Source organism: Balaenoptera musculus, chromosome 2 (genome assembly GCF_009873245.2).
Source record: "Balaenoptera musculus isolate JJ_BM4_2016_0621 chromosome 2, mBalMus1.pri.v3, whole genome shotgun sequence".
Taxonomy (NCBI): Eukaryota; Metazoa; Chordata; class Mammalia; order Artiodactyla; family Balaenopteridae; genus Balaenoptera; species Balaenoptera musculus.
This window is the reverse complement of record NC_045786.1, coordinates 78,414,557-78,434,806: the sequence shown is the minus strand read 5'-3', so window position 1 is coordinate 78,434,806 and position 20,250 is coordinate 78,414,557. Positions and strand designations below refer to the sequence as shown.

The window sequence follows — 20,250 nt, the reverse complement described above, 5'->3', positions numbered from 1 at the left end:
AGGTTCAAACCCTTTACTCCTCAGGGAGAAGCTGGATGTTGGGAGTTTCTACCTGTCTGTATGGTATTGTGCTGGGGGTGGGGTTTATGGTGAGTGTGTCTCAGCCTTCCCTATCCATTTCAATGTGGGTTTTGTTCATTCACCAGTGTATTAAGAGTCATTCAGCTAGTTTCTAAATTTCTTTCAGAGTTGATTGCTCTTCGTGTCTGTGGGAGAAGAGTTCAGGTACCTCTTTTGTCACCATCTTTTTTGACCCTAACACCTGATAACTTCTTAAAAATACCAATGCCTGGGCCTCAATCCCAGATTCTCATTTAATTGGTCTAGGGCAGGGACCTAGCACTGACAATTGTAAATTGCCCCAGATGATTCTCTTGTGCCATCAGGCTTGTGGCCCCCACTCTGAGTGCTACTGTAGCTAATCCTCAACTGTTTTGATGAAATCTTCCTGGATCCCTAATCTCCAGTGGGGACTTCCCATCAAGGAAAAGGAATACCGTTGCTTAGTAGGGCCCACATTATTTCTGAGGTTCCACTTAACTAACAGTGGGAATAAAATATTATCACGTGTGCTTATGCATTGCAAGAACATGATTTTAGACTCTTTTCCACATCAGTTATTAGAAAGACGAATCAAATAGTACACTGGGCATCTTCAAAACCCACCTCTCACCTTAGATGAAACCTGAAGCTTGTCAGCATCAGGACTTTCAGCCCCTGGGACAAAGATGTAACTCTATTGTCAGTAATCCTGACAGTCTTAGAGAATTTAAGAATTGGCCCAAGAGCAACAGCTATTAGAATTAAAGTCCTATAAAACATCAACTATAGCTAGAGGAATGCACTTTGCAATGATTCAAATTTCTCAAATATAACAGGAATTAACTTGCTAAGTGAGGCAAACAATGCCTCACACATAGCAGACACAAAATAAACATTTAAAATTAATACTGAAGTTGCTCAATTGAAGCAGGTGTTGAATTTCAAAATCTTCTTTGGATAACAAGATTAGCATGCATTGCAGTGCTAAGTGAACACTTGCTCCAATAATTATACTGTAATTACTTGCACTGCTGTACTAATTTTTGAAGTAAATTTCAAAAAACTTCATTTCCCTAAACTTGCTGTCTGAATTATACTCAACCTGGGAGTCCTGGAAGAACTGGGAAGAAAAAGTGTCCATTCTAGAGTCATAGGTTAAACTACTCCATGAAATCTATCCTTTTCTCCTGGATACTTTTTTACTGCTAGATTTTTTTCCTTGAATGAATAAACACATGTATATTGAGCACCAACATGCTAGATGCTGTTTAGGATTTCAGCTAGTGATGGTCAGAGCTTGAATTTAAGCTCTGCTACTTGTTAGTGACAAGTATATGGATGAAGCTATTTTCATATTCTAATGTTCCTCAAATGCAAAATGAGGACTAACTCAAAGGGCTGTGAATATTATGAGATAATATATGCAGTGTACCTGGCTGTAATAATTCCTGTATCACTGAGTTCTCACAACTCTGGGACAAGGTGGTACTACCTCTTGACAAACGTGTGATCAAAGGAACTGAGAGGTTAGGGCCTAGATATTTTCCCCTACAGAACTTTTATTTCCATTGTATATTATCTTCTAGAAATGGGGAAACTGTCTCTACAAAGTCAAAAAGCTACTAGCTCTGGTGTTTTGGCAGCATGAAGAATCTGAGAGTACTGAAGAGAAACTCAGTGGACAACACTGTAGTTTAACACAGTATAAGCACATTGTATCATTTGCTTTTGATGGGGAATCCTTTTGATCAGCTGGACCGCCTTTAACTACTTGCTCACTGCCTCCATCGTTCCCTATCAGAAGAGTTAATATGTAACAATATCATCAAATGTACACTGGAAAACAGTGTGAGGTAACTCACTGACTAGAATGGCATACTGTTCATTGGTGTTCCTCTTAAGAGTCCAAGGCTTGGTGCCAAACCAAACATATATACACTTTATTGGAATATATTAAACAAATGAAGTATTTAAAATCTGGCATTCCCAAAACAAAGAGTTCCTCAAAATGCTAACGGACCAGTCTCCTGTATTTTTTTGGTTGGTTAACATTCCTTTAGAGAAGCAGTACTCTTTTAACAGATTCTTCCCAATTGTCCTTATTTCTATTTTAGACTCTGCGGCTCCTGAAGTAAAGTTCTACTTCCACCAGCAAAGCAAGTTCCAGACAAAACATTAAGAAACCTGCCAAAACCATGGCTCATGCTGTTCTTCCTGGGATTTCTTGACTTGTGAATGCTCCAGCCAGACCCAGAAGCGGAGGTTGGTGTACCACCACTAGACGGTTAGACCTAAGCAGCAAAATCAGTTCTTTGCAACCCAAGGCAAGCACTGTGCTTCAGCAAGTCTTCCCAACAGTGCAGATACGATTAATGTTAAAGTCACAGGCAGGCTGCCTCCTTTCCTAATGTAGTATCTCTCTGCTAATTGATTCTTTATATCTTCCAAGTTACTGGCTATCTTAAAGATAAAGAGGAGTAAACCTAGCAAATGGCTACATTTAGTCACATTTATTGAGCACCTTCCATGCACCAGGTACCTAATATATGTCTGGGATAAGATACAGTCCCTGCAATCTTAATAGATTATGACAGAAATGGGTTGCCTGGACTTGCTGGAGAGGATGGGGATGTCTATCAATCAAGATTTTTGGTTACAAACACTGGCAAAAGGAATTTATTGGCAGGATCAAAGGGAAGCCACAGAATCAATGGGAGCCTAGAGAATCAGTTCAGATAACTGGTACCCCAGGGAAGGTCATGTTGGTAGAAACATCACCTCCAACCCCTGCATGATAGCTTGAATTAAGATACTAAACCTAGGGAGAGTGTTCAAGCAGGAGAGCTTAAGTTAGAGACTCACCCCATGGCACCAGAAACTAGAGACTGTTACATCCAGTATGTCAGGAAAGATAAGAAAAAGGTCACTTCTCCTTTAAAAAGAAATTCAACAACAGACAAAAACGATTCCAGGGCTTCCCTGGTGGCGCAGTGGTTGAGAATCTGCCTGCCAATGCAGGGGACACGGGTTCGAGCCCTGGTCTGGGGAGATCCCACATGCCGCAGAGCAGCTGGGCCCGTGAGCCACAATTACTGAGCTTGCACATCTGGAGCCTGTGCTCCGCAACAAGAGAGGCCGCGATAGTGAGAGGCCCGCGCACTGCGATGAAGAGTGGCCCCCGCTTGCCACAACTAGAGAAAGCCCTCGCACAGAAACGAAGACCCAACACAGCCATAAATAAATAAATAAGTAAATAAAAATTAAAAAAAAAAAAAAACGATTCCAATCAACACGAGGCTGATGGATACACTCAGTATAAACACATCAGGGTAAACCATGTGGGTTAACTTTTCCATTCTGCTATGTATCAGTAAAGAATAGACACCTTAGAAAATTCTTCCTATAGCCTTTGAAACTGATTTTTTATATATTTTTCCCCTTAGTTTTTCAACACTCTTAATTCAGCAGGCTGCTAGGTTAATTTTTACAAGGTGTAGTGTTCATTCAATATTGGAATTTATATTGAGTGATTAAAGTCTGATGTCTTTTTCCAGATCTCCATTTAAAATGTAAGCTAAAGGACAGAGGAAAAAAAATAACTCATATCATGTAAATTAGCCTTAAAACTATGGGCGATGATTCATTTTTTAAACTAATGCTGATGAACCAGAAACGTATTTCCCCCTCCCAATCTTCACAGCAGAGAACGTTTGTGGAATGAGATGCTTTTAATAACTGAACTTGCCAGCTGACATAAAGGCTAAAATTAACATTTTAAACCATACATATCACTTTGTAGACTAAGTACATTGCACTCAATTTAGCACAGCTAGCCCCAAACCCTAAGACCTTCCATCTTTCTCCCAATCAAAGTCCTTTGCTGTTACTGAGTTTGTGTGGTCACACAACCAACCTTAATAGCTAACATTTTAACAGTACCTTACTATAGTTGTGGACTTGAAATGACTATTTTACATGTATTAACTAATTAGATCCTCATAAAACTCCTGAGGTTAGTCATATTATTGTCTCCATTTATTTTTCAGATGAAGAAACCAAAGTATAGTCAAGTGAGTGTTGCAGCAAACACCTGGACTTGTGAAGATGGGATCTGAGAGGCTCTAGATCAATCCCTTCCATATAAACGCAGGGTAACGCTGGAAACAGACTGGTAAGAACACAAATCCCTGCCTCGTCCATCTTCTGTTCCGTGTGATTAAGGGGCAAGATTTTACACCTGAGATTTGACCATTTATAAAATTAGAAAAATGCTGTCTACTTCATGAGATAATAGGCTAGTCCTTCTCAAACTTTCTTCTACAGGGTAAACATCTTCCTAGGGTTTCCATTTTTAAGAAATGAGATTTTTTTTCATGTGAGAATTTTTTTTCTGCAATCTTTACAAAGTTTTTTAAGAGGTACATGTTAAAAAAAATTCTATGACTTCTAGCCCGATCTTAAACAATATTATTGTTTCTTAAACAATAAGAGAATATATTCTGCGTAGTGAGTGTCTGGACAATTTACGCTTTTGTGTTTATGCTAACTGCCCAGCAGAGGTCTCAACCAGACAAGCTACAACAATAGTAGCCTAAAAGCATTGTACCAAGCTACTCTCAGGCAAACTTTAAAGAGACAACTCATCCTCAGTGGTCCAACCAAGCTTAAAAAGCTGTGGGTGGATAAAATCATGGCATTTGCATCCAAATACTTATCTGGCGTCTCACAATAATATGAAATCCTGACAGCTAAGAGAACTGCCTGAATGTTAAACCTGAGACACAATGTCAGCTCTTTGTTTCAGCTCAATTTCCCCAATTAATGATCTCAAAGCAGTAGCTAAGCTGCTCCCTAACTAGCACAGTAGGAAATTTGTTTCTTAATAGTATGTAATTTTAAACAAGTTTATATTAAAACAAACATGAATATAGAATGCAATGAAAACTTCAAGTAATTTTACAAATGTCTTTACATACATATTTCCCCTAAATGTTGCATCAATAATGTTGTTTACAAATAAGCTTTATTTTATCAATAAGAACAAAGCTGGATTCAGGTCTTCTAACACTTGGTCCAGTGATCAGTCCACTTTTTTACTATCTAATACTAAAATAAAAATTTAGCCATTACTATATAATTATATAACCTTAAAACTTGTAATTTATTCTAAATTTTGTCCTAAGAAAAAAAAAACTGAGTTACTTAATACTCTTAACATACTTACTCGTAAGTAATGTAAAAATAAGAAAACATGAAGTATAAAGTATACATTTCTCTTTAAATGTATCTCCTACTTCTTAGTATGTGTGAGCAAACTTCATACCTTTTGTTTAGTACTTTTAAATAATAAATACATAGGCACTTACTTACTTCAGAAACAATTTTATGTGTAAATAATCTATAATGTGCTACCCATACGTCCAATTTTCCACAAACAATTAAGGAGTTTTTAAAAAGAAAACCACACAAAAAATTTTAATAGGTACTGGACCCCTAGAAAAATAAAGCTTATTCTACTAGGAATCTCAACTTAGAAGTGAGTATTCTCCAAAGTAGAAATTATATAGTGCCATTTCAGGAACAGACTATTCAACTCACCCCCAACATCCACAAATGCCTATCATAATAGTTAAAACCAGGTCAAAATGGTCCAACATAATTAGGCTTCAATATATTAGACCATTATGTTCTTCTAAGAAGCTTATAAACCAAAACCAGAAGTACTAAAATCAAAAGAAATTACTAGAGGCTAATTATCATACAGACTGTTAGTTCCTTGCTGTATCCCTTCTAGAAAAGGAATATTTTACTGCAATGAAAATTTTATTTTATATATTACTCGTCATGAATTTGCATTAATTATTACATAAATGCTGCCTAGTGCCATTAACCAAATGGCATGACCATTTTATGTCCACAATTCACTTCTGTATTTACAAGCATAATTTTCATGACTTATAAAAGTGTATTTCTCAGTGAAGGCTTAACATTGAGATGCAATCTAGCATCCGTATCTGCTGTTCTGCAGATAGCAATGTAGGAAGGAAGTACTTTAATCCCCTTTCATATGAGTGACCTTATATGAAAAAAAAAATCAATAATTTACAAGTTCTATGTCTCCAAAGGAGATTTCCAGATGCACTTATAGAAATGGTTACAGACAGTAAGAGTTCTAAGAAACATCTTCCATGTCCACATCCTGTTGTAATTTCTGTACCATTCTGTCTTCCAGCTGCTTTCCTTTGCCTTTATTTTTAAAAAAAAAAAAAAAAAAAAAGGGAAAGAAAGAAATTAAACTCTTGACAAAGAGCTGGGATGTGAACCCTGGCCACCTTGAACCAGGGTCTCTGCTCTTAACACTGTACTACCTACCTCAGAGGGTTACCTAAAAACTTAGATAACAATGGTTCATTCCTATTGTTTTCTGGGTATCTGTCAGTCCATATCATCTATATGTGAAACAATGCTCCATAATTTTGTCTATTTTTTTAAAATTTGGTACAAAAACAATCTAGCTAGGACTTTTGCATAAATCTACCCAATATGTGGTTATAGGATTTGACTTTACTAAGGTTTAGGCATAGCTAAATCTCACCAAAATTTCTCTCCTTTTAACAGATTGTACTTGGCACCAGCTGAGCAAAAAGTGGTTTCCTAGCATCTCACAAAAGAAATTATGCACACAAGCAACTGCCCAAATGAGTGCCTGACTGTAAGTTACATAAGCACAAGGAGGGTTTTTAATACAAAACTGTAGTTCTCAAACTGAAGTATCAGACTCACCTGGAGAGCTACTAAAGAACAGAGGTCCAAACTCAAGGGGCTTGGACCTCTGTGTTTACATACTAAGTCCCCCAAGTAACTCCCACACCAAATGAAGTTTGAGAGCTACTAATATAAAATATTATCCTTTAATCAAAACAGGTATGAGGCAAAATCATCTATTAAATTATTACTCAAATTGTTTTGATTAACTTGGATTTTGTGGAAGCTAGGATTTTATGAAGGGAGAAAAGAAACACCATATGCAATAAATCGACTGGAACTGGGAAGCACACTGAATAAATTACTTTTATAAATAGTCATATCATAAATGAGGGAGAACATTTACATGAAAAGATTCAACCTTAAAAAGCTGGTTGGCACCCAATCACATGGACCACAACAATCCAGATTCTTCATCTCTCTACTTAAGGCAGAGGACGCCTGCATGATGCAGTGCTTACCTGCAAGAGGCGCCCGGATAAGATGGATGTTTTGCTTCACTTCTTTAATGTCCTGAACTTTCTGTAGTTCTTTATTTTTCTTCAACCTAGGATCAAACACATTAAGGCCAAAATTTCAGCTACTAAAACCTCTTTAAAAGACATTAATTCCTAATTTTTAAAAATTGTATTACGTTAGCCACACAAATGAGCAATGGGAACACAATTCATTTCTTGTTCCTAATTAGCTTAAACATGATTCTTGCACTCCCAATTTGTTCATTCACTGTATTCCTAGCACCCAGTCGGGAATAAAACAGGGGTTGAAAAGATATTTGCTCAGTGCAAAACAAAGAATTAACAAGTCTCAGAGATTACACAGAGTAAGAATCTCTAATTATTAAAGTGTCTGTGTTCTCTATTTGAGGAGAAAGATTTGTAGTCTCTGTGTTAGCTAATTTTTTAAATCATTCAGTAATTACAACAGCACAAAACACAAGACATTCAACAAAAAAAGCTAACAGACTAGTTCTCAAGCATTTGGGTCCTTTTTTTGTAATGCTTTAAAAAAAAAAAATTTTAAAGCCAGAAAGCTGTTGACGCATGCTTTTCTATGACTTTTATGGTGACTAGATCAGAAGCGATGCCCCGTCTAAAGAAACAGTCAATTCCAAGCTGGGGCAGGGAAAAGCTCATTAGCCATAAAGCAAGAAAGGACTCAAAGAATGGTGAGGAACTGTCACAATGACACACAGCCTGCCTCAAGGAATTCTCACTGGCCAACTTGGGGTACTTAGAATATCAAAATAATGACAAAGAATTATAACTCATTGAATACAATAAGAATTAATGAATACACACAGATATGATGTGAATAAATGAATAAAAGAATAAATTTTGGAACTGGGGAAAAAGGAAAATGCTCTTTCTTAGATAAGAAGGTCAACTAATAAACGGAGAAGAAATGATGAAATCAGAAAAATCACCATTTGCCAACAATCACAGTAGTAAAAGATTCAGGCAGAACTCTAATGGATGCGAAAACCAGTAGGTATCAGTTTGAGGAGTAACAGGCTCTTTGCTGAGTCTCAATGTGTCTCAAGATATGTACTGATTAAAAAGGGGGAAAAACAGTAACTTTCCAGTGGAGAAAACTGGCAGACACTACTTTAACCAAGCAATGAAAGTTAACATCACCAGTAAGGGACAACAGGTACCTCTGCTGGGGTGCTTAAAGGGGACACACTTCTATGATGTTCTGGCCAAAGGGACCTGAATCTCATCACGAAGAAAACATCAAACAAAAACCGGGGAACATTCTATGAAATAACTGACCTGTACTCTTCAAACGTGCCAATGTCATCTGAGACAAAGGTGAGAAACTGTCTGGATTAAAGGAGCTTGAGGAGATATGACCACTAAATGCAATGCATGATCCAGGATTTTCTGCTGCTATGAAGGACATTTATTGGAACAACAGGTAAACCTAGTAAGGTCTATAGTATTTTATCAGTGTTAATTTTCTGATTTAACTATACTGTGGTTATTAAGAGCATGTTCTTATGCTGTACACCTGAAACTAATGTTGTGTGTCAATTATACCTCAATTTTAAAAACCCAGAGAAAAAGAACATACTATTTTTAGGAGATATATATATATATATATATATATTAAAGCATACTTAGGAGGAAAAGGCATGTCTTCAACTTATTACGCACAGAGTTAAAGTAAATTTGGCAAAATGTTAACAGAATATACAAGACTTTTTTATACTATCTTGCCAGTTTTTGAAAGTCTGAAGTTACATAAAAATAAAGATATTTTAAAATATTCATACCTGTTCATTATAAATTTAGCCTGGCGTTTCTGTTTGATCTCTTCAACTCTCTTCATTGCATCAACTACAAAAAAATTCATAAACGTTAACAAATTTATGTGTATTCAAGCAGGATGATTATAACCAACAGGAGCTTTAACAATCACTACTTTACTGTGACTTAGAAGTGGATTAAACTAAACAAAAACTCACTGCAAAAACAATTCCTATTAAAAAACAATTCCTACTACAATAGCTGACAAAGGTATGTACCCTTGGGTGATATCACTGTTGACTCTTTCCCACGTATCATTTCTCTAACTTTTATTTTGCAAAAGCCTTTACTACTACTAAATTTTCCTTGTACTTGAAACCAGTCCAACGCTTTTCAAATTTTATTCTACAGAGAACTTGGATTAATGGCAATTAATCCCATTCTTAGCTTGTCATCTCCGTAAATAGACACTACCTTCCTGGTCATAAAAGCCACTTTTTCTTCAAGTGCCTAGGATATGATGTGCACATGATGAATACTGGTAAAATGAACCAGTCAATCAATTTGCCACATTCTTAACCACTAAAATCCAACTGTTTCAGAAAATGTGTAGAGGAGCCTGGGCTATAAGGGAGTTGAGTCCAACTGCTCTAGAATCTGTATCCGCACTGTCCAATACAAGATAAATCACATATGTAATTTTAAATTTTCTAGTAGCCACATTTTTTTTTAAAAAGTAAAAAGGAACAGTTTGAAATTAAATTTAAGATAACATTTTGTTTAACCCAACATATCCAAAATACTGTCATTTCAACATGTAATTAATATAAAAATTACTGAGATATTTTATGCTTGTTTTCATACTAAGTATTCAAAATCCAGCATGTAATTTATATTTACAGAACATCTCAATTCAGGCTAGTCACATTTTAATTGCTAAGTAGCCCCTGTGGCTAGTGGCTACCATACTAAATAGCACAATTCCCAATCCATATTCTTAAAGTGTAGTCTGTGGATCTGAGTGGGGCAAATGAATGAGACTCTGTGATAATACCCGAACCAATTACTGTCTAAAAGAAACAATAAAATAGAGTACTCAGTAAAATGCACAGAGATCAGGGACTGTGTATGCCCTGTTCATCTTTGTATGCTAGAGTCAGTGGTTACTGGTAAAGGATACAACATCTTAGAGAGCACACAGTATTTCTCAGTAACAACATAAACATCATGATACCAGCACAGAGGATCTTAGTAACTGAAGATCCACAGATGACTAAAATATGTACCTCAGTTTCCATATCAAGCTGAATACCCACCAAATAAAAGTAGTTATAGGTAAAAATGGTCTGGAGCTGCTATCTTCAAGTAGTAACAAAAAAGAAAACAAAGGCCAAAGTGAAATAAAACTCAATGGGGTCCAGAAATGCTTTAGGATCTTCCAATAATGTCCCTGCCAAGAGTACCTTTAGGAATCAATTTAATAGTCCTATGAAAATTAGCTATGTATGGTGTAGATGTTAACCAGACTTATTTTGGTGATCATTTCACAATATATACAAATATCAAATCATTGTGCTATGCACCTGAAACTAATATATGTCAATTATAATCTCAATTTTAAAAATCCTATTAATCTCTTTAGAAATCCTTGAGTTTGAATCAGTGTTATTTCCTTACTAAATAAACCCAATAAAACCAACTGTTAATCAGAAATTAAATCCTCCTCTAATTACAAAACAGAAGGGAAATACCTTATTTTTTAAAAAGAGAAAAAAACCAAATAAACAAGCACACCAAGGGGCAGAATACTTAGGCAATTCCCAAATGGGACTCTGATTTTTCCACACAGTTCAGGAAGATAAACAAGGCTTTAGAGGGTGTCAAATGCTACTACAAAGGCCCATAACTTTCCAACTCTTCCTCTGAAGTCTTGTGACTAACTGGTGAAAAGGTGTTGAAAAGTATGCCCTGCCAATAATCCATTAGAGACCAATAAAGTTGGTAGAATTCCAAGTCTTAGAGACTTCTAGTTAACAAACTACATTACCTCCACACCCAAGACTAGAAATGGCTAAAGGCTGCATAAGCAGGCATGGGGGAAGGAGAAAAGGCAGGGCCAAGGGCCTCAAACACACATAGAGACATAGTGGAATCTACAAGCTAGCTTAAGGAACTACGTTTTACTACATATGAGACTTTTTTTAAATTAAAGCCTCTGCTTACTTAAATAAGTAAACAAAACAGAGAGATAGGTAGGTAGGTAGGTAAGAATTAAACATTACTGCTTTCAGTTTCAGTAGCCTATAGCTTCACTTTTTACCCAAGTCAAGCACTTAGAAGTTCTCTTAGAAAATCTGTAATTATCACCTTACATGCTGTACTTTTTAACTTTACAGAATCAAAGTTTTATTAGGTATACAGAAAACAATATTTATATCCCTAAACCAAATTATCTAAACTTGTAAAGTGTGTTAGGTTTTTGTATATTTTAACTATGCCACACTCATCCCCCAAAAGTATTCTACATCTCTATTTTTTTCCCCAGATATTTGAATGTTTTTATATTTCTGTGTAGGCACTTCAAATAATATCAAATTTAATAATTATGTCATTTTTATAATGGATACATCAGCCAATTCTGAAAAGGATTTGGGATAGCTTATTAAAAAACCCCACAAATACAACAGAGCCATTAAAATAAGGATAAAAGTATAAAAGCTAACTGATTAAAAGAAGAAATTTAATATTTAAACAACCAACTGATATTAAAGTTATGGTAATATCCCAAACCAGTGTCTCCTGAAAATTCCTGGTAGTCCTTGTGACTTACTGGTTTTATTCCATAGCTCTCGCTGGTATCTGACAGGTTCATTTCTACGTTTTTCAAATTCAAATGAATTATCCTGTAAGAAGAGGAGAAATACGGTTTTAAGAGAGGTAGAAAGAAAGCATGTCTTAAAACTTTTTCTCCTTTTCACAAAAGTTCTAAGTGTTTCAAGCTACGGGTACATATTAAGATTTCCCCTGGGGAGATCCCAGAGCATACAAGTTTTCAAACTTTTTCTCCTTTAAACACCACGATGTACAAGACAGCCCTATTGAAAACGTCTCTCTATGTATGAGTGATTCTCAAAGGGAGGGGAGGGGAGAGGATCACCCCCATCCCTCAGAGGGGCCTATAACAATCATGGGGATTATAAACAAACTAAAAAAGCTTCCCTAATTTCCTGTTCCTAGATGAGACTCACAGCCAGAAAACTTTATATTAGATTCAACCATATGAAATTGCCTTTTCCCATAGATCAAAAAGAGTCAAACACTGAGAACTGCATATGGTTCAACAAAAATACCTAGCATGTTTATATATTTCAATACCTATAAACCTTTGTTACAGCACAGAGTTGAAACTACATATCTTCAAATAATGTGGTACTACTCTGCATGACGTAAGCTTCACCCTGAAATTCTTTAGTCCCCTCCAAATGTAGTTGGTATTTTGACAATTAACAATCCTATTTATCTCAAAACATGCAAAATAATTTTGGAAAAACTACAGATATTTCTTAGTTTTCAAATCTATCAGACTCAGGCATATGGAACAGCACTAACTCTGCACTTGGCTATTTCATTTATATACACATGCCTCTGTTCAGATCACAGTAACCTCAGCCATGACAAGGTAACTGGTCACCAGCAAATGACTATGACCCGGCATCCTTTCTTCACTCATACAGTTGCCACCTGTATTTGAGACGCTACATATCTATTTGTCCATAGTGAAAATTACTTTTCTGACAATTATGATTTGGCCTTACATGTTGTCAAAAAATATTCTTTATGTTCACTGAAGAACCTCAGGTGTCGAGACAGACAGCAAAGGGCTTTGTAGCCACTACTTAGATACTGCCTTTAAGGAGTGGCGAGGTGGGAAAGAGTCATGGGTTTGGGGGAAGAGGAAGTCTGGCGGGAGGGGACAGTTGAAAGCTCTCCCTCCCTCAAAGGTAGCCTGTGCAGCAGCTGCCCCTCATCCCTTTTTAAGGCTCGAGTGCAGATAAGCTTCACCAGGTCCTCACACCAACTCAGTTAACAGCAATATGATGGTGGGGGCTCGCCTCATGGAACTCCCTCACCCCTGATTCCTCACTATTCCTCCTTACACTGCCATTATGAACTAAGCTCTCTGCTCTCAGACACAGAGTCCTGCTAAAGAAATCAAGAAACTGATAAATGAGTCCATTACAAACCTCATCTGAGCCCTCACTGCTAGTCAAAAACCTTTTAATCTCTTAACCTCCTTTCAAAATCCCTAAGTAGCAATTTCCAACTTCAATCCATCTAAGTAATTCTCCCCTTGTTGCAAGAGCTAAAAATACTTTTTCGAGAATAAGAAAAATCACTTCTACAAACTAGATTAGGAATTTTTTTCCTTTTCAGAATTCTACAGATTTATGGTTTTGGGGATCATGTGAGAATGAGATTACCAAACCCAAATGCAAATAAGTCACTCATTAACCATTCTATAGGAAGCCTTGTTAGAGTTAATTAAATCACATCTCCCACCCAAAACTTAAAATTTGGAAACTGTAAAAACTATACTGAGAGCTAACCGTACTCACCACTGTGAGCTCTTTACCAGCTGCTTTCCGGAATGCTTTAGTCCACCTGACCTTGCGAGGATTGCGCTTCTTTTTGAAGTTTTTATGACACTTGGATTTACAGAATCTGAACACCTACAAGAAAAGTGTTAAAATAGTGAAAAGTCAATATTAAAAAATTTTATACCATAGGATGTTATCCTACCAGACAAAATATACTATAAGGTCTGAGAAATAACAATGGTTCTCACTCACAACTGCTTCTACTTACTCACAACACCATTTAGAAATGTGTGAGAAATATCACATAAAATGGAAATTGGACTATTTTTTGACTAATAAACATCATCACAACTAAAGATTGAGGGCCCCAAAAATATGGTTAAAAACAACCATTTCTATAGAATAACAGTAAAACCTTACAAATGATCTTGAATTAAGGGAACAGTTTTAAGGAAAGTCATTTATTTAAATCTCTTTGCAATTCAGAATAATTCTCAAAATTCACTTCCTAAATACCTCAAAGGGGGGAGGGGGTTAAAAGTTTCAAACAACCATTCTGAAACTTCCTTTGGTTCTTTCCACCGTTGCACAAAATAATTTCAAAAAAGCAACTAAAACTGGCTATAGATTTGTTTTCTAAAGTATTTATTCAGAGATCTACTAGGAAGATTCTTCACTACTTTAATTCTTCACTTTCATCCCAAAAGATGTGATCCTTTAATAGTGTTTACAATTTAATGATGATTCAACATGCTCCTGAAATGGCTTATTGGGACTCATTTTATAAGTCTAAAATGCATTATTTTGTTACTTTTTCTTAGAACACATTGAAATTTGTGTGTATTACTAGAGGAAATCTGAAGAGAAAAAGTAATTGAGTTTGTAGATCTTGGCAAAGAAAATTAAGTTGAATTATCATACCTAGAATATGTGACCCATTAAAAAAAAAGGTCAAAATAAGGTATCACCATTTCAAGCTAACATACACACACACACACACACACACACACACACACGCATATATCACAAACCAAAATACTTTTCATTTTATATACACTTTGTTCTATGGAGACCTTCAAATAGGTCACTAAACACACTAGGACATAGTTTTCTTAGAAATGGTCAATACTAGATCAATCTGATCTAAGCCCTGACCTCATGGAGAGCCCTCTCCTGGGAGACTTGAGTAAAAGCACGTCTACATCCTTGAATTAATTTCAAACCAACTAGAAAGTAGAACTATTGTAGTCTTCTGGAATAACTCACTATAAAATCATTATTGGTAAAATTTCTTTGAGTATTTTCAGCCAAAGTACTATTACCTTTTTTAAGTAAAAGCCTTCAATGTTTAATACCTACTAGATAACTCCTAAACAAATCCCCATTTCTGAGATATACCTAATGAGAGGCCTGAACTTGTCCCAGGTCTCCTCGGTTCCAAAGAGAGCCAATGGGAAGTTACAGGCAAGTCTACTTGAACTCCATATCTAACAGACGTCACCTGAAAAGCACAATGAATTATCTGAAGAGACTGGAGTCATTGAGATGGGATGGGGATTCAACAGCCAAGTAAGGAGCAGCTACTATGTGCTGGATGTTGTACTAGATGCAAGAAATAAAAGAACAATTAAAACATGACGCCCTACCTTGAGAAGCTTAGTCTAGCAATGTGGTAAAATCTCATCTTGCAAACAAGAGAGATAAAGAACGGACTAGGATATAAACAATGGGATATAGCTATACACAATAATCCAGTATAAAGTAATATGCAAGTACACATTAAGGAAGTGGTTAAATCTATGGTGGGGTAGGTGGTAAACGATTATGTGTGAGACAAAGCTTCACAGACTCAAATTTCCCTTTTAATCTAGTCCTCTGGCATCATCCTCAGTCTTCATGCATGGATCATGCACACAAATGATCCACCTGAGCCTCAAAGTTCTTCAACACCTTCTTATGCCACTAATTCAACAAACATTTACTAAGCACACCTTAAGAGTATGTATATTTTTCCTGTTTGCAAACTATGAAAATATGGAGCAGTAATACACTAATTCTACTCTTAAGAAACTACCTGAGAAGCATAAGAGGGGAGGTTTCTATGAAAGATGGTCCCAAAAGCTAAAAGCATAAATGCAGAAAGACTAGTTAGGAGGCTACAAAAGTGACAAGTGCCTAATCTGGAACGAGGGCAGGTGCACAGAAAGAAAGCTAAGACACCACTCTCCTTCGCAAAGGCAGAATGGACAGAACCTATAGCTAGACATAAACGGTGAAAGATTCAAAGATGACTCTCAGTTTCTAGCAGAACTGTCTAGGTGGATGACAGTATTAATTCAGAGAGCAAAAAGATTTGAGGTAATAAGGAACACTCTTTCAGCAGGCTCACTGTTAGGTACAAACAGGATTTCCCTGTCAAGCAGAAAATTCAGACCTGGAACTAAGGAGATAAAGATTTCGGAATCATCAACAAAGAAAAAAATGAGGTACCTGTTCTTCATTAGTGCTTCAGGGCCTCTACTTCTTACTTCCCCAATCAACTCTGTTCTGGATACACTGGTCTTCCCTACAGCAAGCTAGCTCCCAGCTAATTCAACACTATCCTTGCTAGCAATATAGACTTCCTCATCAACTTGAACTTCCACTGTGTCTGCCAGATCAACATCCAACTCTAGATAGCTCCCACCATCCTTTCTAATTCCCATACCCAGCTGACAAACACTGATGGACAAAAATCATAGTCATGATGACCAAATCATCCACAAAGCCATAATGCCCACTGTGAATTACACCCCAACCTGACAATCATTTCATTCATTGCTACAAATTCTTTGTCATGTTCCTGAGAGCAGGAATTAAAAATCTTTTACATGCTCTTTCAAGTTTCCAAACATAGCTTTGGTCCCACACTTTTGGCAAGACCCCTTACTCCTAATTTAGTGAGGTCAATATCTTTCATGTAGAATACAGATATAAGGTGATGAAGTAGGAACTGTAGTTCTTTAGCATGTCAAAATCAACTCACTGAATATAGATTCCTAGCTCCTCTTCCTCTCTCCCCAGAGATTCCAATTCAATAGATCTGGTGGAAACCAGGAATCAGTATTTTCTACAAGTGTCCAGTGATTCAGAAGCAAATACAAGAGAGGTCAAATTCTGAGAAACAATATGTTAAACAGAGGAATGAGATCCATTCCGGTATGAAAGGCAAATTCATGTATCATTCATAAAGTCTTTCACAAATAGGCCTTATACAGACGGTCCCCAACTTATGATCGTTCGACTTAATGTTGATGAAAAAGTGATACACATTCAGTGGAAACCGTACTTCAAATTTCGATCTTTCCCCGCGAGCAATGCGGTACAACTCTCTCTGATGCTGGGCAGTGGCAGCGAACCAAAGCTCCCAGTCAGCCATCAGGTCACCAGGGTGAACAACCCAATACACTTACAATCATTCTATTTCTCTATTTCAGTAGAGTATTTAATAAATTACATGAGATATTCAACATTTATTATAAAATAGGCTTTGTGTTAGATGATTTTGCCCAACTATACGCTAACGTTCAGTGTTCTGAGCATGTTTAAGGAAGGCTAGGCTATATATGATATTCAGTAGGTTAGGTTTTGCATCTTCACTTACAATAGGTTTATCCAGAAGCAACGCCATCGAAAGTCGAGGAAAATCTGTATCTTTATGTTTATATCTTATGCTTACAAAGGCACCTTTTTTATATAGACTTATACTTGTATTTATAGCCTTACCGCAACCCAAGCCTCTATCACCATCTGCTATCCGTCACTTCCTTAAACAGAGAAGTAACTGCTCCCCTCTGTGCCTTTGCTCAAACTGTTCGTTTTCCTTCCACCTAGACTGCCTTCTCCTCACGTTCTTAAGCAAAACGCAAGATCCAGGATAAATGTCACTTCCTTTCTGTGCCTTTCTACAGACGACCCTCTCCAAAACACCTCCAACAGCTTCATAATACATAACTGTACTATTAAGCCATATGCAACATTTCTATCAACCTCTACAGACTATAGCCGACGCCAAGTCTTATTCATCTGTACAGACGCGGGCCTCAGCAATGATGCCTGACCCGGCATGCGTTCAACAAAGTTTACCGAACTGAAGAACGTGGCCCACGTGCAAAAGTGGGCAAACAGACTCCCAGCTTCCCCGTCGGCGCTGGCTGGAATCGCTCCTCAACCTCATCGCAGCCAGCCTCGCCCAAGGGCGGCCTAGTGACCAGCTCCGGTCGCGACGCCGGCAGGAGAAACTTCCCCAAGCGGGAGGTCGAGGTCGGAGTCGTTAGCAAAACCAGCCCCAGGTGCCGAAATCCTAGACCAAACGCCACGCAGGCGTAGAGGAACCCCGCGCCGAGCGGGCGCGGCTTCAGCCCGGCGGGAGCGCAGCGGACCGTCTCACCTTGCAATCGTTGCGAACGAACATCATGCCGTGGCCTGGGTAAATAGGCCCCGAACAGAAGTAACACTTCTCAATCCGCATGTTGAACGCTCGTGGGGACGCCCCGGCCAACCGCCGCACTTAAGAGGAAGTGACGTAGCCCTGCCACGGGAAGTGATTCTCTTTCTAGTTCTCCCCCCGGAAAAGGCGGTGTTCCTTCGCTCTTTCGGGCCCCTGGAAAGCTAGCCGGACGTGACGGCGCCACCCCGCGGGCACGCCGGCAAAAGCGCTGCCGTTTGGCGCAGGCGCAGAGTGCGGCCGCCCTCTGGTGAAGTGCGAGGTTCTGCGCAGACTTCTGAACTGGCTGTCCGAGCCCCTGGTTTTCCTCCCTACCGTGTCGTATAACGTCAGCATTTACTCACGTCTTGTATATCTTGTTTCTGGTTTGTGCTTTTCCCCAGACGGCTCTCCACACGTGGCTCGTCTCGAGGAACTCATTTCTCTGCGGCCCGAGCCCCGCCCGTGATTCCGGTCCCAAGCCGACTTGCCTGATGTCCGCGGCGGGAACCTGCTGCCCCGCGCTGCAACCGAAGCAGCTGAGCCTCAGGCTCGGAGAACTTAACCGGCAGTGTTTTAAAGACTTGTAGTGGTGTTCTCCACCTTTATTCCCCCACCCCTGCGCTATTTAATTAATATACATATGTGGTTAAAAAAAAAAAATTTTTTTTTCACGGGAAACTAAAGTTCTCTTCCCAGACCTCCAGTCCTCCTCTCCAGTAGCAGTCACTTCCTTTTATTACCTACCAGAGGTTTTCTGTGCATAGACAAGCATTTGTGTGTACGTGTCTCCACTCCGTCTTCTTGATAACACTGATGAGCATCCTGTTCACCCTTTTCTGCATCTTGCTGTCATCTGCCTCCCCTCAATGGGATGTGAGCTCCATGAGGGCAGGGATTTTTGTCGTTGCGTTTACAGCTATACTCCCAGTACCTAGAACAGTTCCTGGCACGTAATTAAGCATCCAATACACATTTTATTATCAGTGAATACTTCCCATTCTCTTCCATAGTTACATAAACGCAATTGTAGGAGGGTATCATCTTAATTGGTCGCCTGTGGATGGACATTTGTTTCGTATCTTGTCTCCTATCTTTAGGAGATAATAAGCATCCTCACTAATAATAAGCATCCTTACTAATTTTTGTTTTTCAAAAGAGAGTTTATTGGTATAGAGTTGCTGGGCCTATAACACTTTTAAAATTTGGTAGATAATACTAAATGCCTTCCAAAAGGTTTTACCAATTAACACTCAACAAGAACAAATAAGATGCCTATTTCACGACGTCTTTGTCAAAGGTGATCTTTGCCAATCTGAGATTTAAAATTTTTTTTATTATTATTTTAACTGGCATTTATTTGATTATGAATGGAGTTAGGAATCTTTAAAAATGTTTGAAATCTATTTTTTTCTGTGAATTGCCTGTTTATGTCCTTCACGCAGTTTTCTACTGTTGTTGATTTTTAACAGCATTTTACATATTAAGAAAGTTAGAGCTTTGCTCTAACTTTCAGAAATTGTTTCCCAATTTATCAGTATTTTAAATATTGCTTATAGCATTTCTCTGTGCAGAAATGTCTTATTTGTATGTATCCAAATTAATCTTTACTTCTGTGGTTTTGGATTTGGTGTTTTGCTTGAAACTGCATTTCCCTCTTCAAAATTGTTTTTCAAAGATTTTTCTCTATTATTTTTATAGTATCATTTTTCACATTTGAATTTTCAACTAATCTGGAATTTGCTTAAGTATAAATAATAACATAGGATTCCAGTGCGGTTTTTTTTTCCCCCCAGTACCATAGGTTGAATAAGGGCATTGCTTCCTCCACTAATTCAAAGTATCACTTTTCCATGGGTCTATCTACTTTGTTCAACTGATTTATCTATTTATGTGCCAGTTCCAAAATGTTTAAAGTATTGTAATTTTTTAAATAACTGGGTTTACCAGCAGTCCTCCTCTTCCTTCCTTGGCCTTCTTATTCCTTGTTTCTCTAGCTATTCCTTAAAGTTTTTTTTTTCTTTTTTAACTTTAGAATCAGTTTGTCTAGTTATAATCTGTGAATACATGTGTTTTCCTTTTATCTGATACTTGCATTTATTTTTCTTTGCTAATCACTTGACATGCA

The 20,250-nt window shown here is 37.6% G+C and overlaps 1 protein-coding gene across 1 annotated transcript; it reads right to left on the bottom strand.

Annotated features, from left to right (window-relative positions):
- Positions 1–3,995: 3,995 nt before the first annotated feature.
- On the bottom strand, positions 3,996–18,229 carry RSL24D1 (ribosomal L24 domain containing 1). The gene is made up of 6 exons (XM_036844564.1): positions 18,087–18,229; positions 13,676–13,789; positions 11,890–11,962; positions 9,086–9,149; positions 7,269–7,354; positions 3,996–6,288 (listed from the first exon to the last, which is right to left on the bottom strand). The coding sequence occupies exons 1-6, from the start codon at positions 18,165–18,167 to the stop codon at positions 6,215–6,217; spliced, it is 492 nt and encodes a 163-aa protein (XP_036700459.1). The 5' UTR covers positions 18,168–18,229; the 3' UTR covers positions 3,996–6,214.
- Positions 18,230–20,250: the final 2,021 nt, after the last annotated feature.

What these genes read in the sequence shown, in the direction of transcription:
- RSL24D1 (XM_036844564.1), bottom strand. Translation starts at nt 18,167, where the DNA reads ATGCGGATTGAGAAGTGTTACTTCTGTTCGGGGCCTATTTACCCAGGC. An exon ending in GCTAAATTTATAATGAACAG is followed by an intron (nt 7,355 to 9,085) that starts GTATGAATATTT and finishes GTTTGATCCTAG; the next exon opens with GTTGAAGAAAAATAAAGAAC. An exon ending in TATCCGGGCGCCTCTTGCAG is followed by an intron (nt 6,289 to 7,268) that starts GTAAGCACTGCA and finishes TTAAAAATAAAG; the next exon opens with GCAAAGGAAAGCAGCTGGAA.